Source organism: Ornithorhynchus anatinus, chromosome X1 (assembly GCF_004115215.2).
Source record: "Ornithorhynchus anatinus isolate Pmale09 chromosome X1, mOrnAna1.pri.v4, whole genome shotgun sequence".
NCBI lineage: Eukaryota > Metazoa > Chordata > Mammalia > Monotremata > Ornithorhynchidae > Ornithorhynchus > Ornithorhynchus anatinus.
This window is the reverse complement of record NC_041749.1, coordinates 27,153,925-27,174,185: the sequence shown is the minus strand read 5'-3', so window position 1 is coordinate 27,174,185 and position 20,261 is coordinate 27,153,925. Positions and strand designations below refer to the sequence as shown.

General features: G+C 46.9%; 1 protein-coding gene across 1 annotated transcript; it reads left to right on the top strand.

Moving 5' to 3' along the window:
• The first annotated feature begins 179 nt into the window (after positions 1 to 179).
• On the top strand, positions 180 to 9,045 carry PTTG1 (PTTG1 regulator of sister chromatid separation, securin). The gene is made up of 7 exons (XM_003429387.4): positions 180 to 198; positions 2,064 to 2,206; positions 3,925 to 4,026; positions 4,566 to 4,750; positions 5,755 to 5,848; positions 6,862 to 7,014; positions 8,901 to 9,045. Exons 3-7 carry the CDS (start codon positions 3,936 to 3,938, stop codon positions 8,981 to 8,983), a joined length of 606 nt encoding a protein of 201 aa, XP_003429435.1. The 5' UTR covers positions 180 to 198; positions 2,064 to 2,206; positions 3,925 to 3,935; the 3' UTR covers positions 8,984 to 9,045.
• The last annotated feature ends 11,216 nt before the right edge of the window (positions 9,046 to 20,261 follow it).

Here is a 20,261-nt window from a genome sequence, read left to right as displayed (position 1 = left end):
CGGGGGCCGGGCGGCCGCCAGGGGGCGGGCTCGGACAGGCGCTTCTTCCCCCGCCGCTGATTGGTCGGTCGGCCGAGGCCCCGCCCACCCCGGCCTGGGGCAGCCAATGAGGAGGCCGCTTCGCCTTTAAACCCGCCCGGCGGCCGTTGGGCCGCTTTGCGGCCGCGGGGGGGTGGGGGGGGGGAGGCGCCCTGGGAGGTGAGTGAAGGCCCCACGATCAGAAGAAGAAGAAGAATAAATAATAAATCATCATTATCATAATGTGGGGATTTGTCAAGCGCTTACTCTGTGCAGAGCACTCTTCTAAGCGCTGGGGGGGATAATAATGAATAATGATGTGGGGGTTTGTTAAGGCTTACTCTGGGCAGAGCACTGGTCTAAGCGCTGGGGGGATAATAATAATGATAATAATCATGATGTTGGGATTTGTTAAACGCTTACTCGCACTGTTCTAAGCGCTGGGGGGGATAATAATGATGATGTTGGCATTTGCTAAGCTCTTACTCTGGGCAGAGCACTGTTCTAAGCGCTGGGGGGATAATAATAATGATAATAATCATGATGTTGGGATTTGTTAAGGCTTACTCTGGGCAGAGCACTGTTCTAAGCGCTGGGGGGATAATAATAATGATAATAATCATCATGATGTTGGGATTTGTTAAGGCTTACTCTGGGCAGAGCACTGTTCTAAGCGCTGGGGGGATAATAATAATGATAATAATCATGATGTTGGGATTTGTTAAACGCTTACTCGCACTGTTCTAAGCGCTGGGGGGATAATAATGATGATGTTGGGATTTGCTAAACTCTTACTCTGTGCAAAGCGCTGGGGTGATAATGATAATGTGGAGATTTGTTAAGCGTTTACTCGGTGCAGAGCACTGTTCTAAGCGCTGGGGGGATAATAATAATGATAATAATCATGTTAGGATTTGTTAAGCCCTTCCTTGCACTGTTCTAAGCGCTGGGGTAATAATAATGATGATAATCATGTTGGGATTTGTTAAGCGCTTACTCTGTGCAGAGCACTGTTCTAAGCGCTGGGGGGATAATAATGATGATGTTGGGATTTGCTAAGCGCTTACTCTGTGCAGAGCACTGTTCTAAGCGTTGGGGTAATAATAATGATAATTATCATGTTGCGATTTGTTAAGCGCTTACTCACACTGTTCTAAGCGCTGGGGGGATAATAATAATGATGTTGGGATTTGTTAAGCGCTTACTCTGTACAGAGCACTGTTCTAAGTGCTGGGGTACTAATAATGATGACAATCATGTGGGGATTTGTTAAATGCTTACTCTGTGCAGAACACTCGTCTAAGCACTGGGCTACTGATAATGCTAATAATCATGTTGGGATTTGCTAAGCGCTTGCTCGGTGTAGAGCACCATTCCGAGCGCAGGGGTAATAATGATAATTATATTGGGATTTGTTAAGCGCTTACTCTGTGCAGAGCACTGTTCCAAGTGCTGGGGTAATAATAATGTTGGTATTTGTTAGGTGCTTACTATGGGCAGAGCACCGTTCTAAGTGTTGGGGGAGATACAGGGTCATCGGGTAGTCCCACGGGAGGCTCACAGTCTTCATCCCCATTTTACCGATGAGGTCACTGAGGCCCAGAGAAGCAAAGTGGATTGCCCAAAGTCACACAGCTGAGAAGTGACAGAGCAGGGATTAGAACTCATGATCTCTGACACCCAAGCCCGGGCTCTTTCCACTGAGCCACGCTGCTGGAAGTGCCCGGCCCTCAGCAAGCGCTCAGTAAATGCTACTGATTGAGTCCATTGGGGAGTGCCCTGCCCACAGCAAGGGCTCTATAAAATGTTCTGTGAGCCCATCATTGGGCAAGGATGGTCTCTTTGCCCAATTGTCCATTCCAAGGGCTTAGTACAGTGCTCTGCATATAGGAAACGCTCAATAAATACGATTGAATGAATGAATGAGGCACCCCTCCCCAGAGCGCTGGCCTAAGGTGCCTTTGGAAGGGTTTCCGATTCCTTTGTTCCCGTGGAGGACCAGTGAGTGATAATGCAGTTTTCATCTTCTGCTGTGTTCTTTGCAGCTGCAAGATTTATCCCCTGCGACTGTTTGCTGAGCGCCCCCAGCCTCTTCCTTCGTCCCAGCTACTGGTTTGGGCCCGATCGGGCGCTACCAGTGGGAAAAGGCACTTTTCTCCCAAGTGCCTAACACGGTGCTCCAAACAGGGTAAGCACTTAATAAATGCTATTGAATTTTTTTTTTTTTAGTGGTTTAAAGGCAAGTCAGGGCATAGAAGGAGCAGCACGAAGGAGTAAATGATAATATTGTTGGTATTTAAGTGCTTACTATGTGCAGAGCACTATTCTAAGGACTGGGGTAGATACAGGCTAATCAGCTTGCCCCACGTGAGGCTCACAGTTAATCCCCAGTTTGCAGATGAGGTCACTGAGGCCCAGAGAAGTGAAGTGACTTGCCCACAGTCACCCCGCTGCCAAGTGGCGGAGCCTGGATTCGAACCCAAGACCCCTGACTCCCAAGCCCGGGCTCTTTCCCCTGGGCCACGACAGTCTGGCAAATCCACGGCCTTGAAAATCAGCAGCCTCATCCCTGCTCCTTTCCCTCATCCATTTTGTGTGTTGGGTCAGTCTCAAAAACCCCGCAGTGGTATTTCGTGGGACTGCTCCTGCACCTTGACCCGTGTAATAACCGTTTCGGTCGAAACACTAACCCGCCTAGAGAGCGGCGTCTCTTCAGTGTCCGGGCCGACCCTCAGGTACCCAGAGCGGCGCTATGGCTTGGGTCACTTGCCCATGTGGGCAGAGGTTGCGCTCGGGTTGGTAGCCATCGCAGCCTGGAGCTCCGGGATTCACCATGGCACTGTCTTGGCCCACGGAGACAGGCTCTCTTCCCCTTTTTTCCTCAGCCCCAGTCCATGCCATTCTGGTCCAAGGGGAACATGGTAGGCGGGTAACATGATCACTCACGGAAGGTAGAAGTGGCTTGGAATACGCATGGTGGCCACCCCACCTAATCCGGAGGTGCCCAAGGGCCTGGTAACTAGTATTTCTTTACAGATGTCACGCAACTGAGACCGTGAGCCCGTCGTTGGGTAGGGGTCGTCTCCACGTGTTGCCGAATTGTACTTTCCCAGCGCTTAATACGGTGCTCCGCACACAGTAGTTGCTCAATAAATACGATTGAATGAATGCTTAGAGAGTCGCAGAGATATCTTATGGATTGTGATTGTGATTTGCGTTATCGGGTCTGGGAGCAAAATGGGCTACCTGTTTACTCTGCTCCCACCTGGACTTCCACAGCTGCCTTAACCATCTGGCTGCCCGCAGTCTCTTACATGGAGTTCCAAGCACCCTCATTCCAAAATGCCAATCATTTATTCAGTCGTCTTTATTGATCACTTCCTGTGTGTGCGCTTGTACTCTCCTAAGCTCTTAGTACAGTGCTCTGCAACTGAAAAAATACGATTTTTCAAGCAAGCCTCCTATTACTTTGCTCTTGCCACTCTTCTGCCCCTGTCCCAAAGACCTGTTTCATACCACCTGTCTTCTTTCTCAACCCTGTACGTGCCATCCTCGGCACTTGTAAACATGTTTTCTTTGGTTTTTATTGACTTAAGTTCCTACTCTTATGTTAAAAGTTGTTTGGATATGTTTGTCTCCTTGCCTACCCCTCACATAGTGCTCAACACATAACAGCTGCCCAATAAATACTGTCAATTTTGGAAGGGAACAGAGGCTGCCGAGCAAACATCTGTATGCTTTGCTGAATCCAGTCCCATATCGGCTCATAGTTCTGGGCACTGCTGGAGTCATCTCGTTTCTCATCTCCCTCTGAGCTGGATAGCATTGGAGGGGATGACTTTGACTCTTCCAGTTGAGCACTGCTTTAATTCTATGTCTTGGGCCTTCTGTTTCCCCACCTCTCAGAGGAATTGAAAATGGCAACGCTGATCTTTGTGGATAAAGAGAACGGCGGAGTAGACGCTCAAGTGGCTCCTAAGGATCGAATGAAGCTAGGCTCTGTGTCTTGTAAGTAGGGCAGCTGGGAATGAAGACCGTCACTATACAACTGGGGTCCGTGTCTGCCAAGAACCACTTGTTCACTGAAAAGTTCAGGTGGATTACCTGAAAACGGTCTCTCTACTTTTCCAGAAGGTGTCCTTGAGTTCTGCATGCCCTTGCGTGTTTTCTGCATGACCTCTTCCCTCCAATTTCCATCACCTATCTTTAACCAAAATCTTCCTCTTAGCCTAGCTCCCTTTCGATGGGATGATTAGGAGAAAGGATCCGTAGGTACATCTGTGCAAATGGCCACAGGATCAAAACTTGAGAGGTGAAGGAAATCAGCTGGAGAAAGTAGTATTTTTTTAAACAAAGCCAACTACAATCCACAAGGCTTGGGCACTTTCAGGCAGTTGATGCTTATTGCTCTGATACGGGTAAAAGGTGGAGACCCTTATTTGCTCTGCTATTCGTGGGTTATGTCACCAATATGGGTGGGCTGTTTTTTAAAAAAAAGTTTTCAGTACTTTGGATCTGGAGTTTTCACGCTGCCTCTCCTTTTTAAGCGATCAAATCCCTATCTGAGAGATGTCAGACTTCAACTGCAAAGACGGGCAAAGTTTTTGCTCCAACTCCAGCTCCACCTAAATCCGTTAGAAAGGTTCTGGGAAACGTGAACAGGACTCTGGAAACGGCAAGGAAGAAAAACGAGCCCATCAAACAGAAAGATCAATTGATCCCTCCTAACAAGGTGAGCCTTCCGGGTGGTCTAGTGGAAAGAGCACAGGCTTGGGAGTCAGAGGACCTTGGTTCTAATCCTGGCTCTGCCACTTGCCTGTAGTGTGACCTTGGGTAAGTCACTTCTTTGTGCCTCAGTTTCCTCAGCTCTAAAATGAGGATTACATCCCTGTTCTCCCTCCTTCTTAAACTGTGTGCTCCATGTGGGAGGGGAACTGTTTGCTTTGATTATCCTGAATCTACCCCAGTGGGTTGCTTGACACAGAGTAAGTTTTTAACAAATACTGTACTGACGAGGATGATGATGCTACTTCCTAAATCAAGGCCAGGAGTTTTGGTGCTGGACTCCTGAACTGCCCCAGGCTTGAATTTTTTTTTTTTTTAAAGTGGAGGGGGTGGGAGGGGGATTACTGATTTGTGAGGGAATGACAGGGCCCACATCCTTAATTTCCCCGCTGGCAGCCCACTTCGACCACTTCCTGAGACCTGCCCTCTTGCCTAAAGTCACAAGAGCGTGGCTGAATAGACATGACCCAGTAGGCATATTGGTAAAGCCTAATAATAATGTTTGTATTTCTTAAGCGCTTACTATGTGCCGAGCACTGGTCTAAGCACTGGGGGAGATATAGGGTCACAGGTTGTCCCACGTAGGGCTCACTGTCTTCATCCCCCGTTTTACAGATGAGGTAACTGAGGCACAGAGAAGTGCCTAATGGAGTTACCTCTCTCCTGTGGGTAAAACAAAAGGCGATGGCTCCACTTTTGCTAACATTGGTCACCTGTGATCCGCTCAACTCAGCACTCGTGGGTTTCTGGATCTAAATGATGAGGAATGGCAGCAAACAGTCTTTACTCCTGCTATGGAGACAGAATACCGGGTTGACTGGACCGCCGGTCTGGCCCGGTACAGCATTGCGTTTGCTATTAAAGAATAATGGTGTCCGTCTAATAACTTTCACTTTATGATGAGGCTTGGTAGACATTTCTGATAATCTTTTTTTCCTCCATTCTGCCTAGATAACAGAAAAAACTGCTGAAGTTGAAAATTGTGTTCCAGTCTCAGATGAAACTTACCCAGAAATAGAAAAGCTATTTTCCTTCGATCCCCTTGGTTAGTGGATCCTGCACCCTCCCCAAGTGCCCCCTTCCCCCCGGCCCCAACCCTTCATGTCTTACATCACCATAACTAAAAAATGTGACGGGATGTCTGTGCTGCGTGAAGTCACAGGAGAAATGAATAGTGGCAGTAAATGGGTGTTTGCTCATCACTACTGTAGAGCTGAAAGCTCTGGTAACTGAGTCTCCTTAGCCCTTATCCCCTGCGCATCTAGATATTTCACCCTGTGGTAGGGGAAAAGCAGCTCACCCCGGTTTACATTTTGATTTTTTACAAGATAACTTGTTCTTGCTGGGTGGTGGAGTGGAGAAGCAATTTTCCGAGGCCTCAGTTGTCTAAACTGCCTCAGGAAAACTTGGTGACAATAGAAGGGGCTCTCTACAGGCTCCCCCGCAACTTATTCCACTTGATAATGAATAAGACGTGGCTCAAGGCTTTGCGAGAGAGTCAAAAAGTCAGAATACTGGAGTAAATGCGGAAGTTTAAGCCGAAAGTAATGCTATTTCACATTAAATAACTTTTTAAATCATTAAAATAGAATCCTTCTTGCAAGGAAGTGATGAGAGAATATTTTGGAAAACATCCGTCTCATTCCATCAGGATCTTGCTATCAGAACAAAATAGGTTTCTTGATAAAACGTCTGCCCGATGGCTTGAGTCTGCTTAAACTATCTGTTTTTAACAGGCTAAAACATTTGTCATTAGGTGTGCCAATACTGGAGAAAAATGTGAACCTGGGACTTAAAAACAACGTGGCACACTGGTGTAATGTGTCAAAACTCTTGTGTAAATTGTTACCGGTCCTTGGCAAGTGATTTGGCTACTCCCTGAGGATGGTGACCCAGGAAACTTCTTATAGTCTACAGTGTTGATGGGAGAAAGAACAATTTTCTAGCCTTTTAACGGATTTAAAAAAAGCATTCGAGAACCGAGAACACAGAAAGAACCTTTATGGGGAATTTGAATAAATGCCGTCTTTACTGAAGTTGACTGCTTCTCTCAATTAGATTTTGAAAGTTTTGATGTACCTGAAGAACACCGACTTTCTCATCTGCCCTTGACTGGTGTGCCTCTTCTGATCCTCGACAAAGAAAATCAGGAAAGGTTTGATGATCTGGCCCCTTCGCCTGTGAAGGTGCCCCATCTGCCTTGGGAGGCTGGTAAGTTACTGTCTTTATCTTGTTAGGGAAAATTGGGAAAGACATTCAATACCCTTCTCTGGAAGAACGGTTCAGTAAGTCTCTCTAGAGCTACAATGACTTCAAGACTCAAGTGAAAATACTGAGGTAATCCCTCAGTGATACTGGCATGGGGTAAGAAGTATCTTGAAATCATTTACCAAAACAAATCTGTCTGAAATTAAGCAGTGAGACAGCATTAGCAAAAATTGCCCTATGGAACCCAGGCTAATAGTTTTACAGCTCTGCCCCAATAGTTTCACCTCAGACCCTGCTTTGGACCATCATAATCTTCCCCGATTAAGCCCTCTTTTCCCTGACTTCCTCTTACGTCCGTGTCACTTATGCACTTGGGTCTGTACCCTTTGATGACTTGATATTACCCACCCTCAGCCCCATGGCACTTACTTTACATCCCTATCTGTCATTTATAATAACGTCCCTCTAGACTGTAAGCTCATTGTGGGCAGGGAATGTGTCTACCAACTCCATATTTTACACTCCCAAGTTCTTAGTACGGTACTGTGTACACAGCAAGGACTCAATAAATGCTACCGGTGGACTTGCTCTGCTCTGCACATCTTCCTGAGAGAGAAATTGTATTTTGGCCTTTTCCAAGGCCCAGCTCTGTCCTCCCATAGAACTGGACAGCTGCTGCCCATTCCGACCAACTCCCAAGCCATTCAGGACTTTGCTTGCCAAACTATCAGTGACTACACTGTTGAAACCAGTGCTTTCAATTCCTCTTAAATCTCTGTAAGCATCAGCCAATTCTGCCTTTGAATGCTGGGCTAAGTTGGCCATTGGATTATTATACAGAAGAGGCTTTTTTTTTTTTTTTGAGGGAGCGTGACATTGCCCAGCCAAAGATACCCGCATCATCATGTGCCAAATCAGTTACTAGAAAAGAAGAATTTTTGCAGTATATTGTGAAATGTAATTAATAAAAATCAAGTATGCAAAGTGCACTGAAACCAAATTTAAGATGGAGACAAAACTCATACAGAATAACTGTCTACGGATATAGGTTGTTTTTTGGTTTGGGTACTTTTTATGGTTGTTGGAGAGTCACATAAACCCTGGTCAGGGAGGAGCCTGCTTTCACAGGACTTATGTACATATCCGTAACTTTGTACTGATGTCTGTCTCTTCTCCCCTCCCCGCCGCCAGACTGTTAAGATCACTGTGGGCGGGGAATGTATCTGGTTGTTGTTGTATTTTACTCTCCCAAGCACTTAGTGACAGTGCCCTGCACATCGTAAGCACTCAATAAATATAATCGGATGAATGAATGGGACATGCATTCTGATTTGGACTCCATCACTTAATTTTTGTACATGGACTTGCCAGGTCACAAAATAACTTGAAGGATAAGGACTTGCAAGCCAAGTGGAGCCTATAATAGTAAAGGCTGGAATTTCAAAGCTTCACTGAGACAATGAAGCATTTTTATCTATCAGGTGGGAGTATCAATCCAACAGAGAAGAAGCATGGCCTAATGGAAAGATCACGTGCTTGGGAGGCAGAGGACCCGGGTTCTAATCCCAGCTCCTCCGCTTGTCTGCCGGGTGACCTTGGGCAAATCATTTAACCTTTCTGTGCCTGTTACCTCATCTGTACAATGAGGATTAAGACTGTGAGCCCAGTGTGGGTTAGGGTCTGGGTGCAACCTGATTATCAAGTATTTATCCCAACACTTAGTCCAGTGCTTGGCAGATAGTAAGTGCTCAACAGATACCTTAAAAAAAATCTTTTGAGTACTTACAGTGTGCAGAGTCAGAAATGATGCCCAGATTGTTTGTGCATGTTCTGAATTCATAATTCCTTCTACCCTGCAGAAGCCTAAAACTTGAAACTTTCTCTTCTAGCTCTGCTGAGATCAACATCAAGCCTTCTCTCAACTATGGATGATATGGAGTTGCCACCTGTATGTTATGACTTAAATATTTAAATATCTTATTGCTGAAACCTACTTTATAATCATTTTAGAAATAAAGAATATATTGCTTTACACACTGGATTCTTTGGATTTGGGGGAGAGGGGTAGTTTCACATGGACAGTTACCAAGCACTCAGTATTGCAAATAGCAGGATTTGTATTTCTTATCAACATTTTTTTTTAACATTACCTTGGTATTAATGTCTTCCCCCTAATCTGTTAACTGGAGGTATCTTACAGCATACACAGTTTTCTAGTCGAGATAATAATTGTGGTATTTAAGTGCTTAATATACGCCAAGCATTCTATTCATTCATTCAATCGTATTTATTGAGCGCTTACTGTGTGCAGAGCACTGTACTAAGCGCTTGAAATGTAGAATTCGACAATAGAGAGAGACAATCCCTGGGCTCATAGTCTAAACGGGGGAGGCAGACAACAAACCAAGTAGGCATCAATACCATCAAGATAAATAGAATCATAGATATATACACATCATTAATAAAATAGAGTAATAAATAATGTATGCAAATATGCACAAGTGCTGTGGGGAGGGGAAAGGGGAAAGAGCGGAGGGAGCAGGGGGAATGGGGAAGGGAGGAGGAGCAGAGGGAAAGGGAGGACTCAGTCTGGGAAGGCCTCTTGAGGAGGTGAGCTCTCAGTAGGACTTTGAAGAGGGGAAGAGAGTTAGTTTGGTGGACGTGAGGAAGGAGAGCGCTCCAGGCCAGAGGTAGGACGTGGACCAGGGGTCGACAGCGGGACAGGTGGGATCAAGGCCCAGTGAGGAGGAGAGTGGTGGCAAAGGAGTGGAGTGTGCGGGATGGGCTAGAGAAGGAGAGAAGGGAGGTGAGGTAGGAGGGGGCAAGGTGTTGGCAAGCTCTGAAGCCAAGAGTGAGAAGTTTTTGTTTCATGCCAAGGTTGATAGGCAATCACTGGAGGTTTTTGAGGAGGGGAGTGACATGCCCAGAGTGTTTCTGTAGAAAGATAATCTGGGCAGAATGAAGTATAGACTGGAGCGGGGAGAGTCTGAAGCAGTAATCCAGTCGGGATATTATGAGAGCTCGTACCAGCAAGGTAGCAGTTTGGATGGATTCTACTAAATGCTGGTGTACTGTGAGCCCGTCTTGTAGACCGTGAGCCCGTCGTTGGGCAGAGATTGTCTCTATCTGTTGCCGAATTGTCCATTCCAAGTGCTTAGTGCAGTGCTGTGCACACAGTAAGCGCTCAATAAATATGATTGAATGAATGAATGGTGTAGATACAAAATAATCAAGTCCCTTATGGGGTTCACCGTTTGAGTTGGAGGGAACAAGTATTATTCCCACTTTACAGATGAGGAAAGTGATTCACCCAAGGTCACACAACAGGTATATGGTGGAGCTGGGATTAGAACCCAGGCCTTGTGACTCACAGGACTCTGCTCTTTCCATTAGGCCACGCTGCTTCTAGATGTAGGAAAGACTACTTCTGAAGGTTTGAAATACCTCACATTGCTTGTCACTCCTCACTGCTTTCCTGTTTCTTCTTGGTTGTTGTATGATTATTAAGAACGAAACCTGAGACAAAGACATACTTTTTCTAAAGAAGATGTACTCTATGAAAATCCAAATGTTAGTGCTCAAATGTAATATAGTTACTCCTATTTAGTCTCTTATGGCTTCAAATGTAAGGTAGGGAAAAGATCTCCCATTTGCATGGGGTGAGTTTGAATTTCTGGCCTGTTAAAGTAGCCCAGCTGGGATTTTTCATCTGCAATTCAATGCCGAAGGTAGGCTTTCCACGTTGTGCTGGTGAGAATCACGGTAAAATCCTGATAGACAATGCTGAGCTGAAGTCTCTCCTAGAGGAAGCATTTTAAAAAATAAAGAAGCATGGGGTGGGGCACAGGAGTTGAAAGTCAAACAGGGTGGATATATGCTTAATTAAAATAGGAAATTGAAAAGTGCTCCCTAATCTGATTGAGCTCAAAGAATCCTAACTTTCGCTTGTTTCTGGGTACAGGCTGCCTCTTGATTTTTGTTCAAATTTAGCACTTTACATATTCCTATGTGTCTCTAAAAACCATGGATTGAACTAGACTAGATGCTTGAGAACCCTGCTGGGGACAGGTTCTCTATCTTAAAGGGTGGGGGGCTTCAAGCACTAAGAGGCCCTTCTCTTTTGAGTAGCTGTTCTGTTCCTTGGTGGCAGAGTGACCTGCTCTGCTAGAAAAGTGAGGAAAAACCTGGAATCTTGCAGAAAGCCAGGGGAAGGGGCTCCCAACCCACTGAAATTCAGACATCTGGGAGGAGGAGAGGCCAGGGGAGGGAGACATTCCTACCGATTACATCTTGGTTTGATAAAGGCAATTTCCGAACCCCCCAGAGACAATGTGGAACAGATTGAATCTCTGGTCATTTCGACTGCTAATCAGATTATAATGCATTATGAGGCTATGATTGTTTCTGAAAACTCTAAACAGAGATGACTGTCCATTAAAAATGAAAGGGAAAATTATTTGTATTAACTTGAAGCAATATTGCAGTTTGAATACGGTTATTAGACTTATCAAATGAGAGTTATATGTTTGGCCTCATTACCTCACAGACCAATTTGGCAAGGCAGCCCCTCTATCTGAGACAGATTTGGCCTCTTCTCCAAGTTCTCTTTGAGTTGTGAAGTTCAGGAGCTCCCGAGTGTATTCTTAAACACGCCTAGGAGGGATTAAACTCGGTCTCTCCACGGGGAAGCTTAATTTATATAAAATGAGTACTGGCAAAAGCTGGTGCCCAGCTTGAGGCTATTTCTGATCAGCCACAAAGTTCAGACCATCGAACGAAATTAAATGTTCTTTGGTCATATCTATAGCCCATTTTGGTGGATGTACAAATAAATGTTGGTTGATTTGAACCGGTCTTGAACCGGAATTCAGTTCCTGGCTTTTTTGCTGTGTTAGGTGATGCCAAGGGGTGGAGACCCCTAGCTCTTCACCTGTATCTCGTTCTTCAGATGGAGGTGCTCACAGCCTCGCCCCCATAGCTTTCGGCCCATCCCTTAGAGTTAGAAAGACCCTGAAGGAGAGCCAAGAGGGCGGCTCTACTCCTTACCCGTTACCAGCAGAACATGGCTCCTCCTGTCCTGGGGACCCGTGGAATTCCCACCATCCTCGCTGGGCTGACAGGGAAAGCTGGAGCTGCTCCCATCCTCTCCCTTCTTTTCCTCACCCCTATTTTCCTCAGCACCTGGGAACAAGCAGAATAGTGCCAGACGGGGAAGAGGGTCACCCAACTCCCCACCCCACAGGGAAGGAGATAAAAGCAGCCCCCTCGCTGGGGGCACTGGAAAGACTCACAGCACCCCTCCACAGTATGTGCTAGAGCTGGATTTGTGAAGCAGTTTAGGGGGTGATTGGCAACTCTGACACCCCATCTCCCTCTCTCAAACGAAGAGAACCAGGAAAAAGTATACTCGTGTGCCATCCTCCATCCTCTAAGTCGTATGATGGATTCTTTGCATGTGAAAAACTGCTCAAATACCTCATTTTGTCCAGCGCTTCTCTACAAGTTTACACAAGGGTCCCAGGGCTTTCTTGGAGTCTCTGAATCTGCTTCTGGGATGGTTACTGTGAGAAGAGGGACAGATTTTCCTTGAATATAACCCATAGTTATTAACTCTCTTATTGAGAGTTCATAAGTAGTGACCTACTGGAAAGAGCCTGGAGCAGGAGAGTCAGTGGACTTGGGTTCTAATCCCAGCTTTGCCACTTGCCTTCTGTGTGACCTTGGGAAAATCACTTCTCTGTGCCTCAGTTTCCTATTTGTAAAAAGGGGATTCAATAGCTGTTCTCTCCTACTGAGATTGAGAATACCATGTGGGACAGGGACTGTGTCTGACCTGAGTATCTTGTATCAACATTAGCACAGTGTTTTGCATATATTAAATGCTGATCAAGTACTAATTATTATTAGTTCCATTGGGAGGCCAAATAGATATTTTCCTTGGGGAAAATCACTCAATCGATAGTACTTATTGAGTCCCCATTCTGTGCAGAACACAAAAAGATCGTAGGAGAGTACAGTAGAGTTAGTGAATATGACTCCTGACCTCAAGAAGCTCACAGTGTGGTAGATCTTTCCCTTCATTTAGTGCCCACAGCTGTGTGAAGCCGGGCTACTTGGGCTACTGTGTATATATTGTGGCATTGATATCTTCCTCCCCAGGTTTCCATTTGGCTTCGTGTTTGAACAACCTGTATTTGAGCAACTGTAGCTTAAATACCACAGAACCAGAGTGCAATATAAGGAAAGGGGCTAGACACCGTTTAGTACTTTAGAGGTAATATCAGCAGCTGGATTTTAGTGCAAAAATACTACCTAACGCCTTAGACAGTTTACTTATCCGCTCCACAGGGAAGCTTCAAAACCTACATTCCTAATACTGCACACCTGCTTCTGTGGGGAGGTGGGCTTTCGTGAAAGGACAGGGAGTAGACTACTGTTTCGACTGCATTTATAATAGTAGTAGAATTTATTGACTACCCATGAGTAGAATACATTTTACTAAGCTTTAAGGAAAATCCAACAGAAACAGAGATACATTTGCTGCTCACAACGAGCTTGCTGTCAAAAGGTGAGAATGATAATGGGTCCAGTGGAACTTGGCCATGACAACTGGGAGATACGGGGTCAGGAAGCAGAACATGAAGGAGATGGACAGGAGGTTGGGTCAGTGGATTCGGGGAGACTGGGGCTTGGGCAAGAGCACCTGTAAGGTTGGGTGGGAGAAGACGGGGGCCACAGAAGACAGGGGCTGGAAAGAGTGCAGGCCAGGGAGATTATAGGAATGGCAGGTAGAGACCACAGGTGGGAGAACAGGAAGCACGGATTTGAACAGGACAAAGAAGAGAAGGGGGAAATTGGAAAAACCGGGAAGAGGAGGAAGAAATTGGGAAAAGCCCAGAAAAGATGCAAGAGAGAGATTAAAAACTGTGCACAGGGTCTACTCTAGCTGCACAGTGAGAAATTTTATCAAAGAGTTCGTTGCCTTCTCATTTTACTGCCTCTGGCCTAATTGCCCACTCTGGCTCCAAAAACCACTGCCCCCAAGGTTCCAGAGCCTCGGGACCCCTGCAGGTTCCAAACTCTGCTTCAGCTATCCTCTGTCACTGCAGAATCACTTTGACTCGGGTCAGCACGCACATAGTAGATGCTCAATAAATACCACTAATTAAATGATTGATTAATTATCGCACAAGGCTGCAGCCATGTAGAGAAACCTCCTTCCCGAAGCAGTAGAGCCGAGTGGAAAGAGCCAGGGCCTGGGAGTCAGGGGACCTGGATTCCAATCCAGCCTCTACCACATACCTGCCATGTGATCTTGGGCAGGTCACTTAACTTTTCTATGCCTCAGGTCCCTCATCTACAAAATGGGGATTTAATACCTGTTCTCCTTCTAGGAGTGCGAGCCCCATTCGCGAAACCTGAGGATCTCGTATCTACCCCAGGCTTGGCATATTAACAAACACCTCAATTATCATTATTAAAAAAGAAGTAGTGCCATCTGCGGAAAAGACACAGACTCCAAGTAATAAGTTCTATCAAATAGTTTGAAAGGTTGAACTAAAGTTGGAAAGACTTTGGGGACTTATGAGGTGTGGGCAGATTGCGGAGGCACAATTGATGTCATTGTCTTATGCCGTCGAGTCGTGTCCGACCCACAGCGACACCATGGGCACATCTCTCCCAGAACTCCCCACCTCCATTCGCAGTTGTTCTGGCAGTGTATTTTTCTTGGTAAAAATACAGAAGCGGTTTAACATTGCCTTTGCGCATCAAACCTCAGTCTCCGCCCTCGACTCTCTCCCGTGCCGCTGCTGCTCGGCACAGGGGAGCTTTGACTTCCAGCAGATTGTCTTCTACTCGCTAGCCACTCTCCATGCTAGGAATGGAATGGATATACCTCTGTTTGACTCTCCCTCCCATAGTCGAGACTGGTAAAGTACTGGAAACTCTCTAGATGCGACCCTGAGAGGAGAGGCACAGTGGCAGAGTGAAAACAACCATCTAAGGAGCCTTCTGGTAGGTAGAGGTTAGCGCTGCCAAGGCAAAGATCGTCCCTTTTTACGTTCCTATCCTTTCCATTATCTTAACCATTTTTCTTAGAGGGATTTCAGCCTCTTCCCAAAATGGCCTCTTTTCCTTTCTAGAGACCTGAACAGCTCGTCTCCTTGGGGCATGCGCTAAAACAGACTGGAATGCTCTATCTTCTCCACTCACCTCCCAGCAACCTGCCTTCATCTGTGCCGGCAAAGTGGGAGGAAGGTTTCCATGGAAATGGCATGCCCCATCCCTGCCTCCTCCTCCGGCCCGACTGCGGAGGTGTGAGCTTCTTTATCCTTGGTATGCCATGCACAGCCCGGGTTGCGGCTGGTGTTCTAGCACTCCTCTCTGGGGAGAGGGGGCGGGGAAACCACCGGAGCACAGAAGCCTGTAGGGTAAGTGGGGCAGTGAATGAGTCTAATACTTAGTTGAAGCTTTGCACGACTGAGGGTCCAGGGAACCGAGTCCCCTCTGGTGTTTGTGACTTCAGCCATAACCCCCTCTGCCACCTAACAAAGACACAACTCTGCTGTTCTCTGCAGTTTACCTAGAGAGAGAGACAGAGAGAGAGAGAGATAAAGCAGGTTAGCTAGAACTTGGAATGAGGGGAGTGAGGTGAAAGCTGGAAGAGACAATTCCCAGGGGCAGAGCAAGAGTAGGAGGGGAAAACAGCAAAGATGGAGCCTCAGAGGAACGAGATTCAGCTCTCCCAGGAAGGGAAGGAGTGTCTGCTTCTCGAATTAAAAGATGGGCCACATTAGTATCAGAATGTGGGGAGGGTGAGTCTTCTCTCATTAGATTTGGGAAGCCGCCTAGCCACTGGCTATATGAAATAGAATGCAGCGCAAATCCTTTTTTTTTCCTTCTATAAGCAGAGAGGGAGAAAACACGAGAAATTTGCACTGAATCATCAATCCCCAACTCACTTTTCCTCCCGCAGTCCCAAGTGTCTATGCCAGCAGAGGGGGCTCGTTGATTTCATAAACATTCACTGCTTCTCTCTGATTCTGGAGGATGACGGAGAGACTGTGGCTGACCGGTCTCCCGGCAAGCTAACACTTGGTACCCTCTGTGGTCGTGCGTGGGGTCAAGGGGAGAGAACTGGCCACGATGCTGTTAGAATTGCCACCCCAGAGCTCAGTTTGCTTGGTGAGGCCTGCCCTGTTTATCTTCGTTGCCAAACATGGACCCAGTGGCCTGTGGTTTTCCATGCCCACACCCTGCCCCGGTTATTACTGAGAGGCTCGTTCCCCTACATCTGTTTATGCTTTATCTCCTTCCTGTTTCGGCCACCCTTCCACCACCACACCCCTAAGTCTCGGAAACGGCCAGAGTCCAGGCTACGGTGCATAAGGCCCTTAGACTGTGAACCCTGTGTGGGACAGGGATTGGGTGCCCCCTGATGATCTTGGATCTACCTCAACGCTTAGTACGGTGGTTCACAAATATCACAGTTGTTATTAACATCATAAGGAGGGAATGGAGGCATCCTTAGACCTTTAGGGCGTTGGGCATCCGGTCTTCTTCCCGAATGTCTGGATGCCCGGGGAAATGAATGACCAGATGAAGAACGCGACCCAGCTCTCTCTTGGGTAAGGCCACAAGATTTTCATTCACCCCAAGGTGGGATGGGGGTGAACGGGGGTGGAAAAAGGCTGAGGGAGGGAGAGGGAGAGAAAGACAGCAGGGAACCGAGGGAAAGAGGAAGAAAGGAAGATAGAGGGAGATTGGAGAGGTCCAGAGGGGAAACTCAGAGAATAACTGGTGGGCTGTCCACCAACTACAGTTGCTGGTTACTACCTGCCATCATGCAGGCAGCAAAGTTAATAGAAGCTGTTGCCCCAGCCTAACTGGCTTCCCCCAGTCTATTCCTTCAAGCGTATTACAGTGCTCAACACATAGTCAGCACTCAGTAAATACCATTGTTTGACTGATTGACTGAAGTTTCCAGTGAGGCTGGAAATACATCTTTCTAACTGGGCCAGAAGCTCCCTAGTGTGGCAGAGGGAAGAGTGGTAACAGATGTTTGCCATCACGAGACTGTAAGCTCGCTGTGGACAGGGAATGTATCTGCCATCTGTTATACTGTACTCTCCAAAGTGCTTCATACTCTACACATAGTAAGTACTCAATAAATCCCACTGATGATGACTGATTGAAGAGGAAGAAGAAGGAAGGGACTGGGTAGCTTCTTCTACCTACTCCCTCCTCTTTGCTGCCCTGCTGGCAGCTGACAGATCCCCATCATCATCCCGGCAAGAGAGGAACACGAATAGGTCCTGCCAGGGGCTGCAGGTTGTGGGATCAGATCCCCCAAATGGACCCACCCCACCAAAACAACCACAATAATGCCGTGCCAAGCTCCATATGTACCAACATCTGAGGTAAATACTATATAATCACATCGGACACAGTCCCTGTCCCTCATCTGGCTTCAGAATCTAAATAGGAGTGGGGACAGGTATTTAATTTCGATTTTATAGATGAGGAAACTGAGGCACTGAGAACTTAAGTGACTTGTCCAAGGTCACACGGCAGGCAAGTGGCAGAGCTGGGATTAGAACCCAGGTCTTCTGACTCCCAGGCTCGAGATCTTTCCACAGGCCACACTGCTTTCTTTCCAGTATGACTGTTGACATCGTTTACGTGGTGGTAAGGAGGTTGAGAATTGAGGATGAGGGCTCACCATAGCGAGACCTTTGGTACCTGGAACCCTCAGCCTCTTACTCCATCTCATGCTTGTAGCTTTTTAATGGCTGGAGGAACTAAAATAGGAACCAAAAACTGAGGAGAATGTTGCTTGCTTTGTGATTACAAATCTGGCTCAATGCTTAAAATTAGATCAAGGCCTCTTGAATTCAATAGAAAATTCTGATCTGGGTAAGACTCCAGTGTTTGTATGAAATTACCATATTGAATTGGTCTTACCTCACAATTATCTGCATGCATCTCTCCACTCTTGAAAAACATCAAGCAGAAACTCCTCCCCATTGGCTCTGAGTCACTAAATAAGCTCTCTCCCTTATACTTATCCACTCTCTCTGCTTCCACTACACTCCGGCTCTCACTCTTTTTCCCCTCTCAAGTTAACCTACTCACTGGACTGTCTTCATCTCTCTCTCCATTGCCTTCTTCCTCATGTCTTCACTCTGGAACTTCCTCCTTTTCAAATTCTACAGATAACTCTCCCCATTTATAAAGCCCTTATGGAATCGGGATGCCTCGAGGAGACCTTCTCAGATTTAATTGCTAAGCTCTCTTATAATATTGATGATATTTCATTCAATCGTATTAATTGTGTGCTTACAGTTTGTCAAGCATCCTTCTAAGTTCTGGGATAGATACAAGCAAATCAGGTGGGACACAGTCCCTGCCCCACATGAGGCTCACAGTCTTAATCCCCATTTTACAGATGAGGGAACTGAGGCACAGAGAAATGAAGTGACTTGCCCATAGTCACACAGCTGACAAGTGGCAGAGGCGGAATTAGAACCCAGGTCTGATCCCCGGGCCCATGCTCTCTCCACTAGGCCATGTTGCTTCCCTACCCTACCGACGATTCAACACTCGTGGGCCAACGAAGCGCTTAAGTATTCACAGGCTCCTAGGGCATTTTCATACATATCTCGCATACCTTATTACCTACACCCTAAGTCATATACATACCCCTTTTTCCTTCTTCCTCCTTTTTGTATTTCATTTTAGTTTCCGCTTCCCAACTAGATTATCAATTCCTTGAAGGCAGGCATCGTGTCCACTAAGTCTATCGTACCCTCTCAAGGGCTGAATAGCGCTCTTTGTACGGTAAGTGCTCAATACCTACCGTTGAGCCTGTCCAGCTCATAGGTCACACGAAGGCTGTTGTCTGACCTCTATCCCTATCATTCCAGTTTCCTTGCCAATCCTGTTTGAAACAGCCTTTTGATTCGGCTTCCGAACCCAAATTTGTCAAAAGGAAAGCCTCTTACGTGTGGGTCCCGAGACTAGTTTTCGCTCTCTGGGGCACTGGTGACTGCTTCTGACTCAGAGGCCCTTGACCTTTATACCGCCTCCGCCTCTTCCCACGGAGAGGCGGGCTGTGGAGTCAGGTGTGAAAACTGCTTCTCCTGAGACCCAGCCACTGTCTCTGACTCAATGGCTGGTGGTCTTTCTGTCAGCCCCTCAACCCCCATTTTTGCTCTTTTGGGAAATGACCCCAGGCTTGATGAAATAAGGAGTTGACGACCCTAGGTGTGATGGGCATTAACAGACAGGAATGATTATCTAAAACTACCCTCAATTCTATACACACATTCACACACACAAGCACACACCCCACCCTCTCTCTGTGAAGCAGGCACAGTTAAGACAAAAGAATCCCCTAGAATAGTAGGCAACATTCTGGAATTCGCTGTGTGTCAACAGCAGAACTGAGCGGGAGAGCTGAGAGGCCCTGACCTTCATTCACAGGGGGCCGAGCTGCTCGTGCTCCAGCATCACGAGCTCTCTGCTCTGTGCAGGCAGCCCACGCGAGCAACCCTGGAGGCCGGTGGGGGAGACGACAACTTGGGCCGAGCCCAAAGTGAGACACTGAAAACCAGACCCTATCCTCTGCTTGGCCCGCTAACCACTGCTTCCTGAAAATGGCCATGAGGCTGTCAGGATGTGAACTCCCCCTTGGTCGATTCTGGGCCTCTTGGCATTGTGATGAGGCTGGGTGGGGCTGGGAAGCCTGCAATTTGTAGGCTACTTATTGTAAGTTATTTATGAATTAGCTGAATAGTCCCCCTTGCTGCCAAGATCCGGGGGCAGCTCTGTGCTTACCGAGGTCTCTCGAGTTGACGTCTCCCCCGCTCACACTTTGGGTGATCTCCTCATCCCTGCCGGGTTCAACTTTGCATCATCTTAAGCCAGCTTCTTTCCAGTGGGCCTCAGGATTCCATCATCATCATCATCATTACCGAATCACAGAGCTGGAGTGGACCTTGAGTGGTCACCCGGTTCAGCCTCCTGCTTCTGAGCAGGTGGGAGCCTAAAGCATCCAGGGCAGATAGTCCTTGGATCTTTTTTTAAGGTGGTAGGGATTCCTCGAGAAGCAGCGTGGCCTAATGGAAAGAGCATGGGCCCGGGGGTCGGAGGACCTGGGTTTTAATCCCGGCTCGGCCACTTGCCTACTGTGTGCCCATGGGCAAGTCACTTAACTTCTCTGTGCCTCAGTTTCCTCATCTGTAAAA